The sequence below is a fragment of the Procambarus clarkii genome, chromosome 12, assembly GCF_040958095.1.
Source record: "Procambarus clarkii isolate CNS0578487 chromosome 12, FALCON_Pclarkii_2.0, whole genome shotgun sequence".
Classification (NCBI taxonomy): domain Eukaryota; kingdom Metazoa; phylum Arthropoda; class Malacostraca; order Decapoda; family Cambaridae; genus Procambarus; species Procambarus clarkii.
Genome location: NC_091161.1, coordinates 15436330 through 15464068, shown reverse-complemented (window position 1 = coordinate 15464068; position 27739 = coordinate 15436330). Strand labels below are relative to the sequence as shown.

The 27739-nt window shown below is 49.4% G+C and overlaps 1 protein-coding gene across 2 annotated transcripts in view; it reads left to right on the top strand.

Annotated features, from left to right (window-relative positions):
- LOC123772933 (putative leucine-rich repeat-containing protein DDB_G0290503) overlaps positions 1–27739 on the top strand; it is a 393605-nt gene that overhangs the window by 116157 nt on the left and 249709 nt on the right. For both annotated transcript variants that reach the window (XM_069323327.1, XM_069323326.1), the window contains exon 5: positions 19304–19440. In XM_069323327.1, coding sequence (XP_069179428.1) covers positions 19304–19440 — 137 coding nt within the window. The remainder of the gene's footprint in view (positions 1–19303; positions 19441–27739) is intronic.

Here is a 27739-nt window from a genome sequence, read left to right as displayed (position 1 = left end):
AGTATCTGCATGTTTTGTTCACCATAACGAACCACTAAGTAGCTATTATGAGTCAAAAAGTAACGAGGAGTGACTGCCATGTACCAGCCAGCCACTCACACCCTCCCTCAAGTCATCTGACTCACCCACATTCTCCTCCCACAATACTGTTTTTGCTTTTATTCACTATATACAGACGCTGTATTTATGTATCTACATTCGTGTTCACCATAACGAACCACTAAGTTGGTATGCTGAGTGGCAGTGGCAGTGACAGGCAGTGGCAGCCCGCCACTGGCTGCCACTCCCTCCCTCCCTCCCTCACCTGACTTGCCACCATTCTCCACCCACCATACTGTTTCTGCTTTTATATACAGATGTTATATATAAGTATTTACATGTTTTGTTCACCATAACTGTACATCTAAGCTTGTATGGTGGGTAAAGGCACAAAGACGTAGGACCTCACACAGTCAGCTGATGGCTGCCGCCCTTAAGGCCAGACGCACTAATATTTCTCCTCCAACAATACTGTTTGTGGTGTTATTACACTATATACACACATTATATATAAATATCTACCTGTTTTATTCACCATACTTGTACAAGTAAACTGGTATGGGGCCCAAAGATCATCGTGGTAACCAGTAAACAACACCGTCGTCTGCACGGTGGTGTTGTGCAGACGACGCCACCGCCCTCACCAAAATGGCGGCTCCCAACTTTCTCTTGCTGTTTATACCCTCTATACACACGTTATATATAAGTATCTACATTTGTGTTCACCATAGCGAACCACTAAGCTGGTATAGTGAGTGCAGTCAATAAAAGGTGGCCACACACAGTCAGAAGACATCGCCACCACCCTCCCTCCCACAGCATTACTCCTCCCTTCACGGCGCACAGCGCTAAATATCACCACAATCCTGCTATTATCAGAACCCTGGTCAGTTTTATCACAGTCAGGGGTCTTCTGTAATAATATCATCGCTACATAATAGCGTGAACAAGTATATTAGGGCATTTTTAGGCGATGTTGTGGTCACAAGCTGAACAGCAGTGCTGTTAGCTCATGTTGCGTGCATCTGGCTTGGTAGCTCACTCAATACTGAGGCCTCTAACACCAGGGAGTTTGGCCCACGATTTTTTTTAAAAATGGCGTTTGTTTACAAGAGCCCTGATGAAGGTGTGGTGAACCCCGTGTATCCCGGGCCATTTAAATCTTGCGTAGTACTCCAACATGTCATATGACGTGATGCGCAGTTGACTGGAACAACTTCCAACACGTCATATGACGTGATGCGCACTTTAAGGGTTAATGCAGTGGTAAAGAGATGCAAGCACCTGTCTGACACACAAAGAATAATAATAATAGTAAGGAGGCTCCACAAAGTGGATACGCAGCTGGTGCCTATCAAGCATTACTGAATAATACATAATAACACAAATAATATATAGTAAATTTGTTATATGCTGTATTTTGTTATATATCATATAAATACATTGCCCAATGCCAATATCTGTTAGTTCGACCAATGTCCAACAATATTTCTGGAGGGGAGCCCCTTCGGCTCCCCCCGGATCTATCTAGGCTGATATGTATATCATTAGACTTTGGCATCAGTCAGTGTGGATGGAGTTCTAGGCCTACTGGGGACCACAAACCAGAACCTGGGCCCCCTCAGAGAGGCACGAGGAGCAATGGCCTATAGAAATGCACATGTGATTTGGAGCATTCTATATCTGCCATTGACCAGGCCAGGCACCCAGAAAAGTAAGCGCCTCAAAACAAACAAACAAAACAACAAACCCCCTATTCTGGTTAAAATGACAAAAATTAAAACGTGGTTCTGTCCATGACAAACAAGTGGACAGAACTTCCCAAATGAAAACGAGCAAATGAGCATGACGTCACATGAGCTGCACTAGCTGCATGCCTGCACAGCTCCCCCCTCCCCTGGAGGGGTAGGGGGAGCCCCAGACCCACCGCACAGGCGATCCAAACACTAGTTCTTAGGCTGATGTGATTGTGGCTCGGTCATGTTACTCCAGCTCCAGATTCTCTCTAGTTATACTATTGTTATGTTATGTTATGCTGTTATGCCCTATCCACTGATGTCATTATTTGGGTGCAGGCAACTCAGACATTGCATGCTAAGTATAGGTTGCTGCAACGTTCTCGTTGGTTGCTTCCCTGGATGCCCCGAGGCTGCCCCGCTTTGCTTATAGGGACCCAGACTTGGAGGTGTTGGTCGCTTCAGCCTTGGTTCAGTCTGTACCTCTTTGTTCTTTCCCTGCTGTCGTTAATTCTGTTACCCCCTCCCTTGCTCCCGGCTCCAAAGCATCTGCGGGCTTCGGAGTCGAGAGAGGGTTTAGAAGTTTCTGAGACTCGGGCAGTTTTGGGGGGTTGCCCCTTCCGGGGGGACAACAGAGGCATTCGAGCCCCTTCCTCCAGCCGTAGCGTCGGGGTCTAACTTTTAGGCCTTGTCTCTTCCCGCTTTTCCGGCTGCCCAGGTTTTTTTTCTCGTGAGCCCGGGGCTATGGAGAAGGCCTCGCCCCCAGGGCCTGACGTGGAGGTTGCCAGGGTTGGGCAGGAATTGAATTAGGGGCCGTGGATGCTGTTGGACCCCCACCTGGGTTTTCAAACCCTCTGAGCGGGATTTTCTGTTACAAGGAGTGGGTTTTCCTTTTCCCCCTCTGTGTACGAGTTGGATTTGGCTTCAGCTCGCTCCCCGGGTTTGGTTCCGTGTCCCTGCGGGGTCCTTTGGTTCCGTCTTTCCGGAGGTCTTCAGCCTCCCGCGTCTCGCCTACCGAGGTGCGGGTGGTCGTTGCGGCTTACCTCCTGCACAACCCGGACTATGCTTCTATAATGGATCCGTCTTCCTTCAGGTTTGGATCTTTGTCTCAATACCAGGTCCAATACAAAGTTCCGGAGTCGTCCTGGCTTGCGGACTGCCCGTAGTTGTCGTTGGATGCTCAGAGTGGTTTCTGTCATACCTGCACACTTGAGAGCGCGAGGTGTTAACGGTGATCCAGGTTTTCCTGGGGGGGCAACTTCGAGCACCTCAATGAGTGCTTGTTCGCTCCTGCCCTTCTGCGGGATGTGTTTATTAATCAGAGATTAGTATGCCTAGCCATCACACTTCCACATCACAGCAAATATATAAACCAACCCCCAGATTCATTTTATTGTAAATATTTTGTTAAGCAGTATAGAGAAATTTTAAATTATAAATACAACCCACATTCTTTAAAAAAACATGTTCAGTATTACAGTAATTCTTTATATCATTACAACCCATTTCCAAAGTATTTTACAAACTAAATAAGCAGAACAAATTCTAGATTAATTTTCTTGTAAGGTTAAGTAAAATGTAAGCTACTTTTTTTATATTATTTTTATTTTATGAAACAAATGCCTCATGAAGTGTTACAATGAAATAATGGTGGGGGTCAAGTGCGTTATCTAGTGAGACGTGGCCGTAGTTACTTCTTTCCACTCTTTTTTGATACCACCACTTGCTAGTGGACCACCTTTAGCTGTACCCCCTTGTGTGCAATTCAGCTTCATGTACAAGTTCCCACTCTTTCAGCTCCGCTTGTGGCTGAGGACTCAGACTCTCGTGGCTTGTTGGCTTCGGTCTTGCATTTCTTTTCCCTCCTGGAGCTGTCTTCTGATTGGCTTGCGGAGGATGTTGAGACGCTTGGTGCCGTTCCCAGATCTGGTGCCTTGGTCTCGGCTGCTCATGCGTTGTCTGCGCTTCTGAAGCTGTTTGCGCCAATCCTGTGGGATTCAGTATCGCGTTTTTTCTTTGTGCATCTCGCATGTCAGGTCTCGCTTCCTCCTTGGAATCTGCTTGGGTTCTGACTCTTGGATTGTCTTTACCCTTTTGTCCCTTGCTGTTTGTGGACTTTGTTGTGGAGAAGAATTTGCAGGTGGCTTTGTCCAGCTATCGTCCAATGTCCGACTTGTTGGTTCTCCAGGGATCTAAGGCGGGTGCCTCCCGGAGGGGTAGTGCCAGGGTTCGGGGTTCCGCTCGTCAAGGTGGGCCATAGGTACCAGGTTTGGGGCCAGCGCCGCCTTCGGAACCATCTGCATCTGGTTAGCACCTTGATCTCTCTGTGTGCAGGTTGGGTTCTCATAATGGTCATCGGCCCTTTTGCAGTTCGTCCCATTGATAGGACGATGAAGGGGATGCTTACTCTGTTTGCTCACGCCTGGTTGTGGGAGTTTCGGGTCGTTTTCCGTGACTTGCTGTGGTGTTGGGTGGCCCTTCCTCCTTTGGGGGATTCGTGGCTGATGGGGTAGGCTTCTTCTCTGTGCATCTCGCATGTCAGTGCTCACTTCCTCCTTGGAATCTGCTTGTGCTCTTAGATTGTCTTCTACATTTTGTCCCTTGCTGTTTGTGGACTCTGCGGTGGAAAAGTATCTGCAGGCGGCTTTGTCCAGCTGTCGTCCAATGTCCAACTTGTTGGTTCTCCAGGGATCCAAGGCGGGTTCCTCCCGGAGGGGTCGTGCCAGGGTTCGGGGTTCTGCTCGTCAAGGTGGGCCATAGGTACCAGGTTCGGAACCAGCGCTGCCTTTGGAACAGTCGGCATCCGATTGGCGCCGTGATCGCTTTGTGTGCAGGTCGGGTTCTCATAATGGGCGTTGGCCCTTTTGCAGTCCCCCCGTCCAGTTTTCTCTTGAAGATGTCCACGGTTGTTCCGGCAATATTTCTTATAGTTGCTGGGAGGACGTTGAACAACCATGGACCTCTGATGTTTATACAGTGCTCTCTGATTGTGCCTATGGCACCTCTGCTCTTCACTGGTTCAATCTTGCATTTTCTTCCATGTCATTCACTCCAGTACGTTGTTATTTTACTGTGTAGATTTGGGACCTGACCCTTCAGTATTTTCCATGTGTATATTATTTGGTATCTCTCTCGTCTCCTTTCTAGAGAGTACATTTGGAGAGCTTTGAGACGATCCCAATGATTTAGGTGTTTTATCTCGTCTATGTGTGCCGTATATGTTCTCTGTATTCCCTCTGTTTCGAAAGCAATCTCTCCTGCTCTGAAGGGGAAAGTGAGTACTGAGCAGTACTCGAGATGGGACAACACAAAAAGTGACTTGAAGAGTACAACTATTGTGATGGGATCCATGGATTTGAAAGTTCTCGTAATCCATCCAATCATTTTTCTGGCTGACGCAATATTTGCTTGGTTATGCTCCCTAAACGTTTGATCGTCGGACATCATTATTCCCAAATCCTTGACATGCTGTTTTTCTACTATGGGAAGATTCGATTGTGTTTTTTACCCTGTATTATGTTTCAGATCCTCATTTTTACCGTACCTGAGTACCTGAAATTTATCACTGTTAAACATCATGTTATTTTCTGCTGCCCAATCGAAAACTTTGTTGACATCTGCTTGTAGTTTATCAATGTCTTCAGCAGAGGTAATTTTCATGCTGATTTTTGTGTCATCTGCAAAGGACGACACGAAGCTGTGACGTGTATTTTTGTCTATATCAAATATGAGAATAAGGAACAGTAGCGGTGCAAGGACTGTACCTTGAGGTACAGAGCTTTTAACATCGCTTGGACTCGATTTTATCTGATTGACTGTTACTCTTTGTGTTCTGTTCGACAGGAAATTGAGTATCCAGCGTCCTACTTTTCCAGTTATTCCCATTGACCTCATTTTGTGAGCTATCACCCCATGGTCACATTTGTCGAACGCCTTTGCAAAGTCTGTGTATACAACATATGCATTTTGCTTTTCTAGGGCTTCTGTGATTTTGTCATAGTGGTTGAGTAACTGTGACAGACAGGGTCTTCCCGCTCTAAATCCATGTTGTCCTGGATTGTGCAATTCATTGTTTTCCATAAAACTAGAAATTTGATTCCTAATCACTCTTTCAAACACTTTTATTATGTGTGATGTTAGTGCAACTGGTCTGTAATTTTTTGCCAAGGCTTTACTTCCCCCCTTGTGCAACAGAGCTATATCTGCAGATTTAAGTGCTGCTGGTATCTCCCCTGTATCCAGGCTCTTATACTGTTGCCTCGTATCGTGCGGCACTGGTGGAGCCACTTCAGCTCACGTTCGGTATTGATGTTACTTCTGCCCCGTTGTGCAAGCTGTCTTGTGCGTTGTTTCACCTCTGGCCTGCTCATGCACTGTCTGAGCCATCCAGGTCTTTGGACTGGGTGCTCTCTTTTTCTCTCTTCTCCTTGGTTTGTAGTGGCCCCTTCGGCTCAGGATTGTTTTTCTAAGTCTCTCTAACTTTTGGCATTGGCATCTGGGGTCAGGTCGGGGAGCTTCATTCTCTCCTCCAATGCAAGGGGTTTCTGTTCTTTTGGTCCGGGTTGTTCGTTTGAAGGTTGTTCCTGGTTGTTTCTCCTTCTTTTCTGTCAAAGAATGAGTCTGCTGCTTTCTGGAGGGGTCCTTGAGTTGTTGATGCTTGGTTGGTCAGGCCCGGGGGTGCATCATGTGTTGTGTTCAGTTGTGGTTGTTAGCCGTTATTTGCGCGCCACAGCTTCGGTGGCCAGGGATGCACTTTGGGTTGACCCGGTTTCCCTCTTTCCCTCTTCCCGGCTCTGGTCTCCCAGGTTATCCACAGGGTTATTAAGTCTAGCCAGCCTGTGGTCTATCCTTGTGCCCACGACTTTGGTAAGTTTGCTGCCTTGGATGCTGTGTTTGGCAACACGTCTTGGGTTAACATTCGGGAACGGAGTTTTTGGAGGTCGAAAAGGGTCCTGGCAGCTTGCCACCTTGTCAATGTTCCTAGACTTAGTAGGGCCTGCGTTGCATTGGGTCAGTGGTTGCAGCCAGTTGTCTCGACTTCACGTTGGCGAGTGAAGACTGACCGCCGCCTGGTTAAGTCCCTGTTTTTCCTTGTACTGTATTTAGGTAGTTAGCTCTGGGAAGCCGAAGGGGCTCCCCTAGAAAACCAACATTGAATGTAAGGAAACACCATTTTCTGGGCGAGTCCCGGAGGCATCCCGGCATCCCTCCCTCCCTCCAGTCGGCGGTGTTTTTCATGTGTTTTGACGTCTCTCAGGTGGGTGTCCCACCCGTTTCCAGTTCCGAAACGGGACTGTGCGGACCTGCGGTTCATTCTGGACTTGCCCTGTCTGAACCCCTGGGTTTTTTGTCCCTCCTGTTGGATGACCACTCTGTCCCAGGTCCGGTCTTCTGTTGGAGCTGGGCCGCTAGGATGGTGTCCCGGGACCTCAAGGACGCTTATTGGCACGTCCCGATTCATTAAGTGTTCAGGGACTGGCTCAGTTTTGTTGTGGGGAGTCAGAATTATCGCTTTCGTTGTCTCCCTTTTGGGCTGAACCTGGCACCTCGCGTGTTCACACGCCTCACCTGGGTCATGGTGGCTCGTGTGCATCTGTTAGGTGTTAGGGTGTTGGCTTACCTCAATGACTGGCTGGTTTGGGCTCTCAGTCGGTTTGCGTGTCTGCTCACCAGAGGTTTGGTGCTTTCCCAGCTAGCTGGGTTCGTGTTCCTGGTGAACTGGCAGAAGTCCCATCTGGTTCCCTCCCAGGTTCGGACCTGACTGGAGTTTGTGTGGGTCTCTCGGACCGCTTCCTTGTCTCTTCCTCTGAAGTCTCTCCTTTGGCTGCTGTCCCACATGAGCTTGTTTCTGGGGGGCTCCTGGGTCACCTGGCGGTTGCTCGAGGGTCTGTGCTGGAGCCTGAACTTTGCGATGTTGGTCTAGCCGCCGGGTTGGATTTGGCTTCGTCAGCTGTTCTGGTTCCTTCGGGGACGTCCCTTCCGCCTCTCTCGCAATCACTGGGTTCGACCCCTGGGGGCCTTGCATTGGCTACTGCGTCACTAGCTTCCTCTTCGGGTTCGGGTCCGACCTTCCGTCGGGCCCACAGCATGGTGCGGGAGTTCGCGGCAATGTGGTTTGCACTTCGGAGGGTTCGAATTGCCCAAGGTTCGACGATCCGGTTCCATTCAGACTGCTCCCTGGTGGTTCATTGCCTGAACTGAAGGGGGTTTGATGCGGTCCTTTGCTCTTTGGGGCTGATCACTTCGGGTGAAGCGTCTGCTGAGTTCTAGGGGTTTAGCTCTCCTGGCAGTTCACGTCCGGGGGGTGTCCAATGTCCTGGTGGGCGGTCTGTCTTGGTTCGTTCCCCTCTCCACGGAAGGGACGGTCGATGCCAACTCATTCAGTTGGCTCTGCCAGACGTTCGGGTGCCCGGAGGTGGACTTCCTTGCGTCGGTGTGGTCAAGGCGTCTTCCGGTGTATGTGGCGCCCTTTCCCGACCGCGAGGCTGTCGGGATCGACGCCTTCTGGTAAGACTGGTCGAGCTGGGGGTTCCTGTACCTCTTCCCCCCATGTTCAGCTGTTGCTCCAGGTCCTGGCTCGCTTGTTTGTGTGTTTATGTTACGATGATGATCTATTAGAAAAACTACCATGTAGATTAAGCAAAAAACTTAAGAGAGTTTGAGCAAGTTTGAGTGCACCGTTTTCCGGCCCCTTCCCATGGCAGAGGACGCTCTTTGGGTGGACTCGGTTTCCCTTCCCTGTTCCAGGGAGTTGGTCTCCCAGGTCGTCCACAGGATTACTTAGTCCAGCCAGCCCGATCTATCTCTGTGCCCACGATGTTTATAATTTCGCGGCTTTGGCTGCGTTTTTGGTATTATGGCTGACATTCGGGCACTGGGCTTTTGGAGGTCGAACAGGGTTCTGGTCACACGGTACTTAGTTAACCACTGTGATGCGCTGAGTTTGTGTTGCGCTCTGGGGCGTTCGGGAACCGCTCCCATAGGGGTTCTTGCTGCTCAGCATTTGCCTCGCCCTTGGGGCCAGCTGGGGCTTGGGGCCCCTTGTTTGGCCTCGGGTAGGGAGTGGTGGTGTGCTGGTTAGGGCGTCAAGGTGTTGCGCGACCTGCCACCTATGCGGCGACTGGTTCCTGTTGCCTCTGGGGACCATGTACTTCTGCGGGATTTTTCTTGTGTGTGCCTGGTAGGGGTCTCCCTCATTGGACTGTAGTTCACCTGATACTGTTTTGGTGGCCCTCTGCTAGGCCCCTGTGCTTGTGCACATCACAGAAGTTTGTGTTGTCCTCTACCCCTTGCTAGTTTGGGTTTTTTAACCGGTTAGCAACACCTTGCCCGGGCTTCCCGTAGTTGTTACCCTACGGGCCCTGGAAACCCCTATCAGGGCTCGGTGGGCCCATGAATGCATCTCCCAAGTTCCAGCCTGACTTGTGCGGATTTGAAGGTTGCTGTGTGCCCTTGTCTCAGGGTGACAGTCACCTGTTTTGTTTCCGTCATGCTGCCTGTTGGGTCAGTGACACCTTTGACCTGGAGTCCTGCGAGTCGTGTTCTCTGTTTGTGCTCCAGTTTTATTCTGATGATGTTGCTGTTAGGGTACAGGCAGCATCCGTGTTGTGTGTTAGGTTTAGGTGAAGTGAAGAGAAGGTTTAGATGCTAAACCTTTAGAAGGATGAAGGATGCTTTAGAAGGATGCTATACTGATGATGATACTTTTCAAAACGCTTGTGCTATCTAGAGTGGAGTACAGTACTGCTGCACAATGACAGCCCCTTTCAAAGCTGGAGAAATTGCTGACCTGGAGAGCGTGCAGAGATCCTTTACTGCTAGAATCCACTCAGTAAAACATCTAAATTACTGGGACCGACTAAAGAGCCTAAATCTGTACTCCCTTGAGCGCAGGTGGGAGAGATACATAATAATTTACACGTGGAAAATAATTGAGGGGCTGGTCCCAAACCTGCACACAGAAATAACATCACATGAGACCAGAAGACATGGCAGGATGTGCAGAATACCCCCGTTGAAAAGCAGAGGTGCAACAGGTACTCTGAGAGAGAACTCTATCAACATCAGAGGCCCGAGACTATTCAACGCACTTCCACTACACATAAGGGGCATAACTGGTCGACCCCTCACAGTGTTCAAGAGAGAACTGGATAAGCACCTCCAAAGGATACCTGATCATCCAGGCTGTGACTCATACGTCAGGCTGCGAGCAGCCGCGTCTAACAGCCTGGTTGATCAGTCCAGCAACCAGGAGGCCTGGTCGACGACCGGGCCGCAGGGACGCTAAGTCCTGGAAGCACCTCAAGGTAACCTCAAGGTAATCAAGGTAGGTTCCTAGGTTGGTTCCCACCCAGATGCCCTGAGGCTGCCCCATTTTGGTTTTAGGGACCCAGACATGGGGGCGTTAGTTGCTTCGACTTTGGTTCCTTCCGCGCTCCCTGGTCCTTCCCCTTTTGTTCATCCTGCACTTCCACCCCTGTGTCCGGCTCCCAAACGTCTGAGGGTTTCTGTTTCGGCACATGGTTTAGTTGGCAATGAGACTCGGGCGGCTTTAGAGGTGGCCCCATTCGGGTCGGAGACGGAGGCATTTGATCCGGTTCCTCCTGCCGAGGCTTCTGGGTCCAACCAGCAGACCCCCTTCTTGTCTGCCTTTCCCCTAGACTCTGCCTTTTCTTCAGGGGTAGAGGGTTTGGAGGACGGCTCTGCCCAGGGTCCCAACGTGGAGGATCTTTGGGCTGGGGATGAGTCGACCTGGGGGCCTTGGGCCCCCTTTGACCCCGCTTGGGTGCTTTTGCCTTCCTTGCGGAGCTTATTGTTGCAGGGAGAAAGAGTTTTCTTACCTCCCTTCCCTGTATGAGTATGATTTGGGTTCGGCTCCTCCCCGGGTTCTTTTCCGGGCTCCTTTGGGTATCTCGGCTCTGTCCTTTCAAAGGTTTCCTACTTCCCGTATCTACGTGAAGGAGGCTCGGGAGGCTCTTGCTGCATACCTCTTGCGAGACCCGGTTTATGCCTCTATGACAGATCCATCCTCTTTTGAGTTTGGTTCCTCTTCCCGCTTTTGGATGCGTTTGGAGGTTCCGGAGTCTTCCAGGCTGGCAGACTGCCCATTCTTTTTGTTGGGGGCATGGCATGGGTTCTGTTCACGCCAATCAGGCTTGATTGGCGTGAAACTTCTATGGTTCTGCAGGTTTACCTGGGGGGTGAGTTTGAGCACCTTAATGCGTGCTTGTTCGCCCCTGTGCTTTCTCGGGATGTTGGCCTTTTCCAGCTTCACATGCAGGTTCCTCTTCTTTCGGCATCATTGATTGCGGAGGATTTGCGCGCCCATGGGCATTTGGCTTCGGTCTTACATTTCTTTTCCTTTTTCGAGCTGTCTTCTGCCTGGTGTGAGGAGGATGTGGAAGTTTTGAGTGACGGGCCATCGACTGGGGCGCTGACTTCGGCAGCTAGGGCGTCGGCTGCACTGTTGAAGCTCTTTGCGCCCATCCTGAAGGAGGCAGTGCCTCTGTTTTTTGCCTCTCGCCTCGTGTGCCGTCAGGCTGTGCTCGCCCTCTCTTTGGAATCCGCTTGGGTCCTGGCTCTTAGGTTTTCATCTCCGTTTTGTCCGTTGCTGTTTGCAGAGGCTGCAGTCTTGCAGTTTTTGCAAGCGGCTTCATCTAGTTGTCGTCCTATGTTGGACTTGTTGGTTCTCCAGGGCGGTCGTTCTCGGCCGTCTCTGAGGGGTTGTGCCAGGGATCAGGGTTCTCCTGGTTGAGGTGGGCCATTGGTGCCAGTTTCTGAGCCGACGTTGCCTGGTCAGCACGGTGATTGCCCTGTTCGACGTTTGATTTCTCGTAAGGGGCATTGGCCCTTTCGCGCTTCGTTCCGTTGACGGGGCAATGGGGGGTAGGCTTGCCCTGTTTGCCCAGACTTGGTCCCACAATTTGTGGGCCTTTTTGGTCGTATCATCCGACCTGCGGTGGCGTTGGGCGGCTCATCCTCCTTTCGGGGGTTTGGTGCTAACAGGGCAAGCTGCTTCTCCTGCGCTTCGTCAAGTCATCTTGGAGTGAGTGCGCTTGGGCGTGGTCAAAATGATCCCGTCCCTTCGGTGGGTTTCCCTCCTGTTTCCAGTGCCAAACGGGACTGTGCGGATCTGAGGTTCATTCTGGACTTGTCTCGTCTGAACCCCTGGATTCCTGGCCGCTCCTTTTGGATGACTACTGTCTCAGATCCAGCTTCTGTTGGAGCCCTGAACCTCAAGGACGCTTATTGGCACGTTCCTATTCATCTGGGGTTCAGTGACTGGTTAGGTTTCGTGGTGGGACGTCAGGCTTACTGCTTTCGTTGCCTCCCTTTTGGCTTGAATCTGGCACCTCACGTTTTCACGCGTCTGACCCGGGTTGTGGTGACCCGTCGGCGTCTGCTAGGGATTTGGGTTTTGGCCTACCTCGACGACTGGCTGGTGTGGGCTCCCAGTCGGTCAGCTTGTCTGCTCACTAGGGATATGGTTCTTAACCAGCTCGCCAGGTTCGGGTTCCTGGTGAACTGGAGGAAGTCCCATCTGGTTTCGTCCCAGGTTCGGACCTGGCTGGGTCTTGTTTGGGATTCTCGGACCGCTTCCTTGTCTCTCTCTCCAGAGGCGTTGCTGCGGCTGTGGTCCCGCTGTTGGCTGTTTCTGAGGGGGTCCCGGGTCACTCGGCGGTTGCTCAAGTGGTTGTGCAGGAGTCTGAACATCGCCGTGCTGGTCTACCCGCCAGATCGGGTTTGGCTTTGGCATCTGTTTTGGTTCCTTCGGGGACGCCCCTTTCACCTCTCTCACGATCGTTGGATTCATCCTCCGGGGGCCTTGGTTTGGTTGCTGCGTTGCTGGCTTTCTCTTAGGGGTTTTTGGGGTTTGGTGCCTTGGCGCCTTCCTGAGCCTTCACTCGATGTGTTCACGGATGCGTTGTCTCTCGGCTGGGGCTTTGTGACCAGTGCTCACCAGGCCGGCCATGGACAGTGGGGTCCGTCCTTCCGTCGGGCTTACAGCACGGTTCAGGAGTTCGCGGCAGTCTGGTCCACCCTTCGGAGGGTTCGGGTCGCTCGGGGATCGACCATCCGGCTCCATTCGGACTGTTCTCCGGTGGTTCATTGCCTGAACCGCGGGGGTTCTCTTCGGTCCTTGCCTCTTTGAGGTTGGTCCCTTCGAGTGGTTCATCTGCTGGCTTCTCAGGGTTTGACTCTCCATGCGGTTCATATCCGGGGAGTGTCCAACGTCCTGGTGGACGTTGGACAGCGGCTCCGGTGGGAGCCGGTCGGCCGAGCGGACAGCACGCTGGACTTGTAATCCAGTGGTCCCTGGTTCGATCCCGGGCGCCGGCGAGAAACAATGGGCAGAATTTCTTTCACCCTATGCCCCTGTTACCTAGCAGTAAAATAGTTACCTGGGTGTTAGTCAGCTCTCACGGGCTGCTTCCTGGGGGTGGAGGCCTGGTCGAGGACCGGGCGGCGGGGACACTAAAGCCCCGAAATCATCTCAAGATAACCTCCAACCTGCTCATGAGCCTCCTGAGCCGTGCTGGTCCTTGGACAGGGTGCTCTGTTATCATTCCTCTCCTCGGTTTGTGGTGACGCCTTCGGTCCAAGATTGATTTTCCAAGGCCCTGTTTTTGTTGGCATTGGTCTCTGGGGGTCAGGTAGGGGAGCTTCATGCTCTCCTCCAGCGCAGGAGTTTCTGCTCTTTTGGTCCTGGAGGCAGCCGTCTCTGTCTTTTCTGGCAAAGAACGAGACAGCTGCTTTCCAGAGGGGTCCTTGGGTCATTGATGCTTGGTTGGTTCGGCCGGGTGTACATCATGTGTTGTGTCCGGTTGCAGCTCTTCGTTGTTACCTGCGCGCCTCGGCTGGGGTAGCTGGGGGATGCACCTTGGGTTGATCCGGTTTCCCTCGTTCCCTGTTCCAGGGCTCGGGTCTCCCAGGTCGTCTGCAGGGTTATTAACTCTAGCCAGCCTGTGGTCTATCCTCGCGCCCATGACGTTTGGAAATTTGCGGCTTTGGCTGCCATGTTCGGTAACATGTCCTGGGCCCATATTCGGGCGCGTGGATTTTGGTGATCGAACAGGGTCTTGGCCGCCTGTTATTTGGTGAACGTGCCTGCTCCTGGGCATTCTTATTTTGCTTTGGGTCACAGGTTGCAGCCAGTTGTCTCGACTTCACGTTGAAGAGTTTGTGGCGGCTGCCTTCTGGGTAAGTCCCTATATTCCTTTTCTTTGGGTATGTAGCTTCAGGGGGCCGTAGGGGTTCCCCCACTGAAAACCAGCGTTGAATGCAATGAAACGCTATTTTCTGGGTGAGACCCGGAGGCTCCCTGGGAACCCTCCCTCCCATCGGTCGGCGGTTTTTTCACGTTGGTTGAAGCTTAGCTTCCGAACTGGTGCTAGGCAGCTGGCGCGGTGAGGTCTGGGGCCCCCCTCCCCCTTTTTGGGAGGGAGGGCTGCGCGGACAATCGGTACGGCAGTAAAGAGTGATGTTTGCTTGTTTCCTTGGGATTGTAGAAAGTTTCTACCTCTCTGTTCAGTTTTTTGTTTTAGTTTCTTACCATGTGATGTTTGTTTTGTTATGCTTACCTTTCTGGGTGCCTAACCCCGGTCAATGGCAGATAAGGAAAACCCCCAACCACAAGGGGGTTTTCCAGGGCCATTGCTCCCTGAAACCTCTGAAGGGGCCAGGTTCTGGGGCTAGTCCCTGGTAGGTCTGAACTCCATAGCTAATGTCCCGGTCTAATATAACATACATTAGCCCGATAAGCTCCAGGGAGCCTCCGGGGCTCACCCAGAAAATGGCGTTTCATTACATTCAACGCTGATTTTTTGCTTCCTATTTCTTTGTTTTGGGTGCTTGCAAATAATGCAGTCGCGTACATCCTTGGCTTTAGTACTTGTAGGTGATATGTAGCCAGGCTTGTAAAGCATAAGGTAGTCTTTTAAAAGATTATTGGAAAAGATCAATTTGAAAGGTAGTCTTGAAAAGATTGCTTTGTAAGGTTCCTGACTGGAAGAGATTCAGTCATTCTCTGAGAGTTCAGTCAATCTGGAAAAGGATTTAGCCATTCTGGAAGAGATTCAGCTATTCTTGAAAATATCTATGAAAAACACCACCATGGAAACTGCTAACACTGTTCATCTATGCTACTTGTATCAGATGCATCGTCACTGAACCCAGAAAACGAGTCATCTATATAAATTGGAGATGGCATAGGTGGGCGAAGGTGGCGATCAGAGCTACAACTGGATACACTCGCTGTATCGTCCTAATAGGTGCTGTATCACTTGCATCCGACCTTTGTGTTAGGTCCTTATTGCGCCTAGCTTCATCAGTATCATGACCCTTATGTTCTTCAAGCAATAAGTTCTGAATTTCACCGACAGAGAGCGATCTTTCAACACTGTGTCGGACAGGTGTTTGGGAGCCAGAGATGCGTGCGCCACCCATAGTTGCTCAGTCAGTACAAATCCAGCCAGCAGCCCTAGGACATACTGGGAATTTTTTCCAAGATGGCTGCCTCTCACTAGAGGTCCCTAGAGTCCATTTCGTACCTAACCTACTGTGAGTGCGTTTTGACCGTGTACGAAAAATAAAAAATATTTCCTTCGGTTGGCGCAGTAATGGGAAAAGACATTTGTCGTTTGGCGCAGTGCAGTGGTTAATGTTCCAAGCCCTTCTCGGGTGTGTGTTGCCTTAGGTCGCAAGTTGCAGCCAGTTGTTTCGACTTCGAGCTGAGGAGTGATTGGTGGTCGCCTCCCGTCTTCGTTCCTCTTTTCCTTTATCTTTGGTTAAGTAGATCCAGGGAGCCGAAAGGGCTCTCCATAGAAAACCAGCATTGAGTTTAACCCTTGTGTTGCTCTGGGCTAATTAGCATTTGTCACTCATTTGTCACTCACAGGCGCATACAAAAAAAAAAAAAAAAAAACTCATCCTAACCTGTTAAGTCGTGTTGCCTGACCACGAGAAAAAAAAATTCAATTGTACTTACCAATGACGTAATTGAGCCGACAATATGGGCGTCACACCTTGCATGATCGCTCATGCACGGTGCGTCCCGGAGGCGTCGCGCGCGGTCTTCAAGCAGCCACAGTTGCCACGAATTTATTTTCGCGTCATTATTTACAGTGTCTAGGCATATTTTATTACCAATATTAGTCACTCATTGTGTTGCATATAAAGTTACATCATGGTCATTGCCAATAAATATTGCATACATCGAGTATACACATGCGCACACAAATGTTTTCCATTACGCCAATATATTTTGTAATCACAATGTTCATTATTATATTTACACACAAGCATGCACTATGTACAGGTTTTTGCACTATTATTGCACATTTAGAAGACTTGGAGAGAGTGGTAGTCATTGAAGCAGTCTACCCAATGGAACTGCACATGCTTCACACCATGTTTGTACCACTATGTTTCTGATCTCTCCTTTTTGTTGTTTTACATACTAGGCATTCACATTGGCCTATGGCACGCTTGCCAGCTGGTGGCAAATGTTTTAGTCTGTGTTGCTGAAAGGCCTCCATGTGAGCGAGCCTGGGTGTAGTAGCATGCTGCAACACTGGATTCATAATTGGTCTTTGTATGCCAGGGACATCTTTACCAAACTTTGCTAATAACTGTGTCGCAAGTGTAAAAGCAAACGCACGAAAACTTGGTTTACGTCCAGTTTTCACCAGATACATATTATAGCAGTTCAGCATGCTCATGTCAACAAGATGGAAAACACTCTTTTCGTCCATTTCAATGTTTTCCGCACACACTCGATAGTGCCAACCATGTCAGCTTTATCAATGAAATGAATGTTGATATTATAGTCAAGAACACCATCTGGCTTATATACTGGTTCTTTCCTTACACGGTGCACCTTGCCACTGTTCACCATTGTACCATCATGAACGGTTGTCAGCATGTTCACGTCTCTCTTGTCTTTCCACCGAACCGAGAGTATTTGATCACATTTTCGTAGCTGGCACTCACCAACTGCAAGTCTACTGTCAAACACTGGCATTTTCCTTCTTCGTGGCTTTACTGTGCCTACCAGTCCGATTCTATTTTCAATCAAGAACCTAGCTAGCAATGGACTTGTATAGTAGTTATCTGTGTATAAGATGTGGCCCTTGTTCATCAATGGTGCCATCAGTGATTTCACCACACTACCCGAGAAACCATGTTCGTCATTACCGGGAATGTCTACATCGCTTGCTGAATACAGAATCATGTGTAACACATATCCTGTTTCACAGTCACAAAGAACAAAGAATTTCAATCCAAATCTGTTTCGCTTGGAGGGAATATACTGCTTGAATGAAACACGTCCTTTGAAAAGCACAATGGATTTGTCAATCACCAGCTTCTGTGCTGGTATGTAAAAATCTCTGAACTTTCCAATCACTGCATTCATATAGTGCCTCACTTGCCAAAGTCTATCATCCTCTGTCCAGTCCTCATTACTTGCAAAATGCAGACACCTGAGGAGTATCTGAAACCTGTTTCGGGACATATATTTCCCAAAGAAAGGTGTTGGAATAGTCAGATCTTTGTGCCAGTAATCTGTGATAGCATGTTTGACACAGTGTTTCATCAACATACATATTGCTAAAAACACATACATTTCACCTACATTGGTGGTTTTCCAACATTGCAATCGTGAAAATTTTGTTCTCTTTTCCAATGAGATGAGCCGCATGAAGGTTCGTTTGGTGTACAATATATTCCATGAGCAGCTCATCATAGAATGCTGTAAAATAATCCAATTCACACATATCGTCTCTATTATCAGGGAAAAGCTCTGTAATCCCAACATATTTATTGTCAAAGGCAGGAATTTGAGGAATAAAACCAGCACCATCACTCCACACTAGTACACTTGGTGTCCTGCGAGACGCAACAGGGGCACGACGGCGAGGAAGCAATGCACACCGTGGACCAGTACGGCTGCTACGTGCACATGACGTGGAAGCACGTGAACATGAGGCTCTTGGTGCCTCATGTTGTTCCATGCGGTGGCGCTTGGCTGGACGAGATGCTGCTGGCGCGTCAAATTCTCGCCCAGTAACACCACTGGTACTGGCACCAGGCTCGGTAACACTATGTTCTGATTCCACTTCACTAAAACCAGATAAAGAGTCACCTTCCTCTGACTCGTCACCAAAATATCCTCAGACTCTAAATAAGCACAGGAACTGTGTGGTCGTGGGTGAATTGGAGTAGACACTGGGCGAGGTGGCATGGGTGAGCGTATAGGTCTCGCCATGGGAGGCGGCTGTATCTCATTTTCACTGTCCGTGCTACTATCATCGGTCAGTTGTATGTAGTCTTTATCAGTGCTGTCAGAGTCATCAAAATCACTTTCCTCACCATCAGAAAATAATTCACTAGTTATTTGCTCTTGGGTGAGTGATTGCGTGGTGCGCGCCCGGGAAGCATTCGGCTGTGCGCTCGACATGATGGCTGCTGCGTAACTGATGCCTCCCACACGATGGTAGCGTGAGCTAGATTTTTTTACAAAATGGCGGCTGTTTACTATAGCCTCTGGGCAGCGTTTGGGGGCCCCCTCTACCCCGTGGTCCGTTCAAATCCTGCGCGGTACTCCGATACATCATATGATGGGAAGCGCAAGTTATTGCAAGTTACTCAGCCCATCATATGTGTTGCGTGCTTAAAGGGTTAATGAAACCCCATTTTCTGGGTGAGACCCAGAGGCTTCCCGGCATCCCTCCCTCCGGTTGGTGTTTTTTTGCGTTTTGGAGAGGGGGGAGTTGCACAGACAGCGGCGCTGTGGCTGTGGTGACATCATGCCTATTTTCGATTGGGGAGTTCTTTTGCTAGTTCGGCTTTCGATTTGCAATTTTTAACCAGCTGTAGTTTGTTTTGGAATTCCTACCTTTCTGGGTGCCTGACCTGGTAGCTGGCAGACATAGACTGCTCCAATTACATGGGGGGGTGTCTATAGGCCATTGCTCCTCGTGCCTCTCTGTGGGGGGCCAAATTCTGGCGCTGGTCCCCGGTAGGCCTAGAACTCCATCGATTAACTGTTGCCACAGTCTAATATATGCACATCAGCCCGGTATAGCTCCGGAGAACCTCCGGGTCCCAACCAGAAAATGGCATTTCATTACACTCAACGCTGGTTTTTTAGTTTCCCGTGTTCAGGGGACGTATTTTAACAATAGAAAGAAAAATCATTTGTTGGGAATAATTTTATTAAGCACACAATGGAGTTGTCATGTATTGCCCTTGTACTGCCTTGCAGTACAGGGGTTATTAAACTGTAATGATATTTAAAAAAAAATTGTAGAATGAACATGATTCTGTGCAATGGTTGTTAAATAGTCAATACTGAGTTTTAACTATGAGGATAGTGCTCGTGTAGCAGAGATAGCGTCAGTAGGGCTTAGGGGGTTTGAGAAAAAGGGTTTTGTCATCGTTGTTGTACAACTGTGTTGAGATGGCATAAATATTTTTTCTTATGGAATATCAGCAGCTGATTTACATATATCTACTTTTTTTTTCAGGCAGAAAAAAAACAACTTGAAGCATTACTAGCTGATTCAAATACAAACTTTGACAACAATAAATTGGTTGTTAGAATTGTTGAGATTTCAAAGGAGAAGGATGCTATTCAAGAAGAGCTGGAATTAACAAAACAAAGGTATGTTTTAACCACTGCACTGCACAGAGCACCTTAACCCTTGGAAGGCGTTTGGGGTTATAGCTTGCAAGCAAAAAAAAAAAAATTTTTTTTTTTACTTCTAAGATTGTTAAATTGTGTTCCTGATCACGGGGAAAAAAATCGTAGGTGACATATTTTGGCCGCAATAGGGCGAGGAAGTTTGACAAAACTGAGGCATTGACAGAGTAAGTGTCAAAAGAGGTCTGCTCCGCCCGAGCTGTCAGGCGGAAGTTGCCATCAAGATATTATTACTTAATTATTTCAATGTCCATGATTGATTTTTCTCTTTTTCTGGGGAGAGCCCCGTCGGCTCCTTGGAGCTATCCGGGCTGATATGAATATATTAGTCCCTGGCATCAGTCAAGTGCAAGGAGTTCTAGGCCTATCAGGGGCCACGAGCCAGAACCTGGCCCCATCAGAGAGGCACGAGGAGCAATGGCCTATAGAAACCCCCCATGTGGTTGGAAGCATTCTATGTCTGCCATCCACCGGGTCTGACACCCAGAAAGGTAGGCATCCCAAAACAAACCCCCTATTCTGGTGAAACTATTGTTACTGAAAACCAAATGAGTGGACAGAACTCCACAAACAAAAATTTGAAACTAGCATGACGTCATCATGTCGCCGTGCCGCCATCTGCACAACCCCCCTTCCCCCCTTCCGGGGAGGGGGGAAGGGGGAGTCCCAGACCTTCCCCCCTCGATTATCCACCCCTTAGTTCTGTGGCTGATGTGATACTGGCAGGTTCGTGTGCCTCTGGCTCCAGCATATTTGAGTTCTATTCCTTGTGGTGTGGCGCTGTCTCTTCAGTTGTATGCAAGGCAGGAGTAATTTCTTCAGTACTCGTGCTGCATGCACCTAGGGTTACCTTCCTTAGGTGCCCTGTAAGTACTGCCCTTGGTGGCTTGGGGATTACCTTCCACAAGTCTCCTTGGGAACTACCTCCACTGTGTCTTTTGCTGCTCAGTGATTGACCGCTCTTGGAGTTGGCTGGGGTTGTTGTTTCTACCCTGTTTTACTCTGGGTAGGGGGATAGTTTTCGTCACTGGTTGGGGCGCAGGGTACTGTGCAGCTAGTTGTCACCTCTCATAGCGCCTGGCTCTGTTTCGCCTGGGTACGTTGTCCTCTTGCGGGGTTTTCTTTTTCTTTCCTGCCTGGTGGGGGTCTGTCCCTTCGGATTGGTCACACCCCTTATAGTTTTGGTGGTCCTCCACTAGGCCCCTGCAAGTGTATACATCCTGGAAATTCAGCTGTAGCAAGTTTAATACCTGCTTGATGGGGTTCTGGGAGTTCTTCTAATCCCCAAGCCTGGCCCGAGGCCAGGCTTGACTTGTGAGAGTTTGGTCCACCAGGCTGTTGCTTGGAGCAGCCCGCAGACCCACATACCCATCAGAGCCCGGTTGGTCCGGCACTCCTTGAAAAAAACAACCTAGTTTTCTCTTGAAGATGTCCACGGTTGTTCCGGCAATATTTCTGATGCTCGCTGGTAGGACGTTGAACTACCGCAGACCTCTGATGTTTATACAGTGTTCTCTGATTGTTTCCATGACACCTCTGCTCTTCACTGGCTCTATTTTGCATTTTCTTCCATATCGTTCACTGCAGTACGTTGTTATTTTACTGTGCAGATTTGGGACCTGTCCCTCCAGTATTTTCCATGTGTTTATTATTTGGTATCTTTCTCGTCTCCTTTCTAGTGAGTACATTTGGAGTGCATTGAGACGATCCCAATAATTTAGGTGCTTTATCTCGTCTATGCGTGCCGTATATGTTCTCTGTATTCCCTCTATTTCAGCAAAGTTTGCTTGGTAGTTTTGTGGGCTCTGGTTAGCAGTACCCTGCCTGGGCTTTCCTTAGCGAGATAACACAAATAGGGGCCCTGGGAAACCCCGTGGGGGCACTTGAGTCCACTGGATGTGTCCCGAGTCCCCTCTTGCATTGTGTACGTTTGAAGGCTGCTCTATCCCCTTGTCTCCGGGTGACATTCACCGCTTCTGCCTCTATCATGCTGCCTGCTGGGTCAGTGGCACTTTCGACCCTGATTCCTGTGGATTTTGTTGCTTGTTTGTGACTGTACACCCAGTCCACAGTTGGCTCTCACAAATGGCTCTGTTCAGGTTATCTTGAGATGATTTCGGGGCTTGTCGTCTCCGCAGCCCGGTCCATGACCAGGCCTCCTTTTTGTTACACACCCTTAGGAAGCAGCCTGTAGCAGCTATCTAACTCCCAGGTACCTGTTTACTGCTTGGTGAACAGGGGCATCAGGGCGAAAGAAACTTTTTGCCCATTTGTTACCGCCTCCCCCGGGGATCGAACCCGGAACCTCAAGACTACGAATACGAAGCGCTGTCCACTCAGCTGTCAGGCGCCCACTTGTTTGCCCACCTGCCTGCCGAGTGCAGACACCTCAGGCGTTGCATGCTAGGTTTAGGTTGCTGCAATGTACTTGGGTGGATGCTGACTCTGAATCCCCAACTCTGCTCTGTTTTGGTTCTAGGGACCGGGACTTGGCGGTGTTAGTCGTTTCGACCTTGGTTCCATCCACTCCCTCTCATCCTTCTCCTGCTGTGGTTCCTTCTGGTCTTCATCCCTTTCCCTACTTTCGGCTCTGAAGCATCTGAGGGTTTCGGAGTCGGGGCAGGGTTTAGTTGGGTTGGTGACTCGGGCAGTCTCTTGGGATGCCCCTTCCGGGGTGGCGACAGAGGCATTCGAACCTATTCCCCCAGCCGATGCGTATTGGTCTGACCACTGGGCCTCCTTCCTTAGTGTTTTTCCAGCTGCCCTGGCCTTTTCTTGTGAGGCCGGGGCTTTGGGGGGACTGCTCAGCCCCAGGTCCTGCTGTGGGGGTTCCCGGGGCAGGGGAGGGGCTGCCTTGGGGGTCTTGGGCCCCGTTAGACCCTGCCTGGGTTTTTATGCCCTTTGAGCAGGGTTTGCTGTTACGAGAGATGGGGTTTTCTTTTTCCCCTCCACCTCGTCCGAGTTAGATTGGTGTCGGCCCCCTCCCCGGGTTTGGTTCCATGTCTCTTTGGGTCCATCGGTCCCGTCCTTCCGAAGGTTTTCGGCTTCCCGTTCCTGCCTCATGAGATGCAGGAAGCCACATAGACTTACCTCCTGCATGACCCGGATTTTCCCTCCATTTTGGATCATTGTTCATTCAGGTTTGGATCTTCGTTTCCTCCCTGGGTTCGTTATGGGGTTCTGGAGTCGTCCTGGCTAGCAGTTTGTCTGGGCCCCCTGGCTTTTATGTTTTCTTCGCCTTTCTGTCCCTTGCTGTTTGTGGAGTCTGCGTTTTGGTAGTTTCTGCAAGCGGCTTGCGCTTGTTGTTGTCTGATGTCGGATGTATTGGTTCTCCTGGGGGGCCGTGTGAGGGTTCACGCCTGGTCTCACAATTGGTATACTTTTCAGGTTGGTTTTGGCAGCCTGCGGTGGTGTTAGGTGGCTTCTTCCCCTTCGGGGGTTTGAGGCTGGTGGGGCGGGCCTGTTCTCCTGCGCTCCTTCCTTTCCAATTTTATTAATTCCTGTTACTATTTTGTATACAGTGAACATATCTCCTCTTTTTTTTCTATCTTCTAGTTTAGGCATATTTAATGCCTCTAACCTCTCCTCATAGCTGTTGCCCTTCAGTTCCAGGAGCCACTTAATAGCATGTCTTTGCACCCTTTCCAGTTTGCCTCTTGTGCCTCTTAAAATATGGGTACAATACAACCACTGCATATTCTGGCTTTGGCCTAACAAAAGTTGTGAACAGTTTCTTTAGTATTTCACAATCCATGTATTTAAAAGCAATTCTGAAGTTAGAAAGCGTAGCATAGGCTCCTTGCACAACATTCTTTATGTGGTCCTTGGGTGATAGTTTCCTATCTAGAACCACCCCTAGATCTCTTTCTTTATTAGAAGTCTTTTAAAGATTTTCCACATAATTTATAGTGTGGGACTCTGGGACTGCTTCCTTGTCTATCCCTCCGAAATCTCTCCTTCGTCTGCAGTCCCGCATGTGCTTGTTTCTGGGGGGCTCCCGGATCACCCGGCGGTTGCTCGAGGGTTTGTGCCAGAGCCTGAACTTTAAAATGATGGTCTACCGACTGGGTTGGGTTTGGCTTTGTCGGCTGTTCTGGTTCCTACGGGGACGTTCCTTCCACCTTCCTCGCGACCGCTGGGTTCAACCCCTGGGGAGTCTTGCGTCGGCTGCTGCGTCGCCAGCTTCCTCTTCGGGCTTTTCAGGGTTCAGTGCCTTGGGACCTACCCGAGCCCTCGCTCAACGTGTTCACGGATGCGTTGTCTCTAGGTTGGGGCTTTGTGACCAGTGCTCACCAGGCCAGCCAGGGGCAGTGGGGTCCATCCTTCCATCGGGCCCACAGCACGGTGCTGTAGTTTGCGGCGGTGTTGTATTCGCTACGGAGGGTTCGGGTCGCCAGTGGATCGACGATCCGGCTCCATTCGGACTGCTTGCCGGTGGTTTATTGCCTGAACTGAGGGGGTTCGATGTAGTCCTTGGCTCTTTGGGGCTGGTTGTTTCGGGTGACTCATCTGCTAAGTTCTCGGGGTTTGGCTCTCCTGGTTATTCCTGTCCGGGGGTGTCCTCCTGTCCCGGTTCATTCCCCTGTCCACGGAATGGATGGTCGATGCCGACTCATTCAGCTCTGCCAGATGTTCGGGTACCAGGAGGCGGACCTCTTCGCGTCGGCATGATCAAGGCATCTCCCTGTAAATGTGGCGCCCTTCCCCGACTCCAAGACCTTCGGAATCGATGCCTTCTGGCAGGACTGGTCGAGGTTGAGGTTCATGTACCTCTTCCTCCTGGTTCCGCTCTTGCTCCAGGTCCTAGCTCGCTTGAAAGCTTACCAGGGAAGAGTTGTCCTCTTGGCCCCATGGTGGCCGGCCCAGCCTTGGTTTCATGTGCTGCTTGCTCGGTGTTCGAACCTTGAGGTTTTCCTGCGGCTCCACCTCTTTCAGCAGATCGATCCAGTATGTTACGAGACTGGTTCGATCTTCTCCTCGAGTCTTTGCATCTGGTCTTTTTTATTCGAGTATCACCATCTGTATGGTGATCAGGTGGCTTCTTTGATGATATTCCACCTGCTGGCTTCATTTCGGCAGCAGTATGAAGTTTCCTGGTGGTTCTTCTGTTCATTTTGTCTCTTCGTCGTTTTACTTTGCTTTCTGTTAAAGTTGTTTTGTCCTTTCTTTCGTGGTTGTTTCAGGACCGTCATCTTATGCCGAAAGCTGCAGCTTGCGTTCAGTATTGATGCTACTTCTGCTCCGTTACGCAAGCTGTCTTGTGCGTTGTTTCACCTCCGGCCTGCTCCTGCGCCGCTTGAGCCTTCCTGGTCTTTGGTTCAGGTTCTCAGTTATCTCTCTTCTCCTCAGTTTGAGGTGGCCCCTTCGGTTCAAGGTTGTTTTTCCTAAGCTCTTCTTGTTGGTATTGGCCTCTGGGGTTCGGGTCGGGAAGATTTGTGCTCTCCTCCAGCGCAGGGGGTTTCTGTTTTTTTGTCAGGTGATAGGTTTGTTCGGTTGGACCTGTCTTCTTTTCTGGCGAAGAATGAGACCGCTGCGTTCCGAAGGGGTCCTTGGGTTGTCAATGCTTGGTTGGTCACGGGGTGCATCATGTGTTGTGACCGGCCGTTATTTGCGCTACTTGGCCTCTGTGACTGGTGATGTGCTTTGGGTTGATCCAGTGTCCCTTCTTCTCTGTTCCAGGGTTCGGGTGTCTCAGGTTATCTGCAGGGTTATTTGGTGCAGCCAGTCTGTGGTCTATCACCGTGCCGATGACATTCATAAGTTTACTGCACTTGCTGCTGTCTTCGGTAACATGTCTTGGGCTGACATTTGGGCACAGGGTTTTTGGTGGTCGAACAGGGTCCTGGCTGCATGCTACCTCGTAAATGTTCCTGGGCTGCTTTGGGCCTGTGTTGCTTTGGGTCAGCGGTCACAGTCTGTTGTCTCGACTTCGAGTTCAGTAGTGAGTGCCAACCGCCTCCTGGGTAAGTCCCTTTTCTTTTCATCTTCTGTGATGTAGCTTCGGGAAGCCGAAGGGGCTCCTCCCAGAAAACCAGCGTTGAATGTAATGAAACGTCATTTTCTGGGTGAGACACCACGTGTGGGATATTTGGGGCTTGAATCTGATTATTTAAATATTAATGTAGTAAATTAAATTACGAAGGACCACCCGCTTTTATAGTAAAGAGGGAAACTGAGAATTTCTGATCATTAGACAATTCCTAGATGAAACCAGTAACTATGGATAAAATACTAGAGAATATGATCATAGAAATAATTAATGGGCTGTATAATTAAATGAATCAAACCCTCAAACACCTACAATGGGGGGTTATTACTGGAGGTAAGTACGTCCAAAAATTAGTGTGGTTCGTTCACTAATTCAATTAATAATAATCTAATCCTATAAAATTATATTGAAACTGATATCATTACCATAAATGGGAACATAGATTATAAGTATAGTAATGAGAGTTACAGTAAACCACATATTAATCCTGAGGAATTCTGCACATAAGAAATTGAAATAGAATCATGAAAGAAAATAAAGTCTTAGCTTAATGACGATTCCTTTAGACAAGCCATGGAAGTTCCTCTTATTCTCTGGACTCGGTCGGCTGACGAATGAGACGGATTAACATGGGAGAAGGCGGCATGGAGAATTCTTCTCTCGTGCTGCAAGACAAATATTTACAGTAGCAACTAATTTAACTACTGAATCTATATATTCAAGAAATTGAGAGTTATAGGTGACAAAATTTAATCACCTGTTATTAGATGTTATCGTGCGTCATAACGGTCAATCACCCAGCTATTACTAAACTCTTTACCCGATGCATCACATAAAGGAATATACTTAGCTGTGGGGCACTGTATAAGTTTTAAGATTGCCGAAATCGCGTCCCCAGGCTCCGGCTAAGCCTATCCTGGATCGTGGCGCGCTTCACTGGCCGGTCACGTGTAGTCCAGAACCAAGTTAATTAAGTTCCTTATATGACACCAACACCAGTAGAAGATATTATCTGCAAGGTTATTCACGCCTCACAGTGGCGACTTTCATCTGAGGATGGATAACGTCTGCCCTAGTGGCTGGGCAATGGCGTCTCCTTGTGAGTACGGTATGCGCAGGTCTGCCTCTGAGCGGCTCTCCACGTGTACTGAGTATGGTCCTCCTCAACCCACGCCGCGTCCCGCGTTCATAAAACAAATTATGTCACGAACATTAATATTTCTCGCATTTACGCTTGAAACGTTGAAGACTGGACGGGTTTATTATTTAGAGGAGGAAATTATTATTATTTACCACTTTAAGAATAGTAAATATATAAGGGAGAGGAATTAATGTCTCCCCATGGCATTCACTGGTGGCGTTAGCTTTATTACGAGATAAACGCTATGACTCCAACGCTCTATTCGGCTTTAGTTGGAGGTCAATTTCATCTGCAATTAGTTATCATACAGAATGCCTTAGTTATAGAGAATCGAATTTAATTCTCACATACATTGGATATAATGTGTTTACTGTAAGGAAATCTGACGCAATACTGGCGTCAGGTGACGTGAGAATTCTAGCCTACTGCACAGGTGAAATTATTAGTACATGAGAATTCTACGTGTTGTTAATTTTACTTACTACAATAATTAGTAGTATTGTTATTGAGAGAGGCACAAGGAGTAATGGTCTATAGAAACCCCCCCTGTGGTTGGGAGCATTCTATATCTGCCATCGACCGGGACAGGCACCCAGAAAGGTAGGCGCCCCAAAACAAACCCCTATTCTGGTGAAAATATTGCTACCAAAAGCCGAACAAGTGGACAGAACTCCCCAAACGAATTTAGCAAACTAGTATGACATCATCACGTCGCCACGCCACTGTCTGCGCAACCTTCCCATCCCCGGGAGGGGGAAGGGGGAGCTCCTGACCCCTGCGCTGGCGATCCAACTGGCAGTTCTTGAATCGCACAGAGGTGAGGTGCGATTCTGGAGAAGTCGTGTGCCTCTGGCTCCTGTTTTGTTTCAGTTCTGTGCCTTGTGGTGTGGGCTGTCTCTACAGGTGGTGTGTGAGCCAGGAGTAATATTCCACGGTACTCGGGCTGCATGTGCCTAGGGTTCCCTTCCCTAGGTTCCCTGTAAGTACCGCCCTTGGGGCTTAGGGCCTCCTTCCACAAGTCTCCTGGGGATCTACCTCCTTTGTGTCTTATACTGTTCAGTACTTGGCCGCCCTTGGGGACAGCTGGGGTTTTGTTGCCCTTGTTTGTCTCTGGGTAGGAGGTAGTTTTC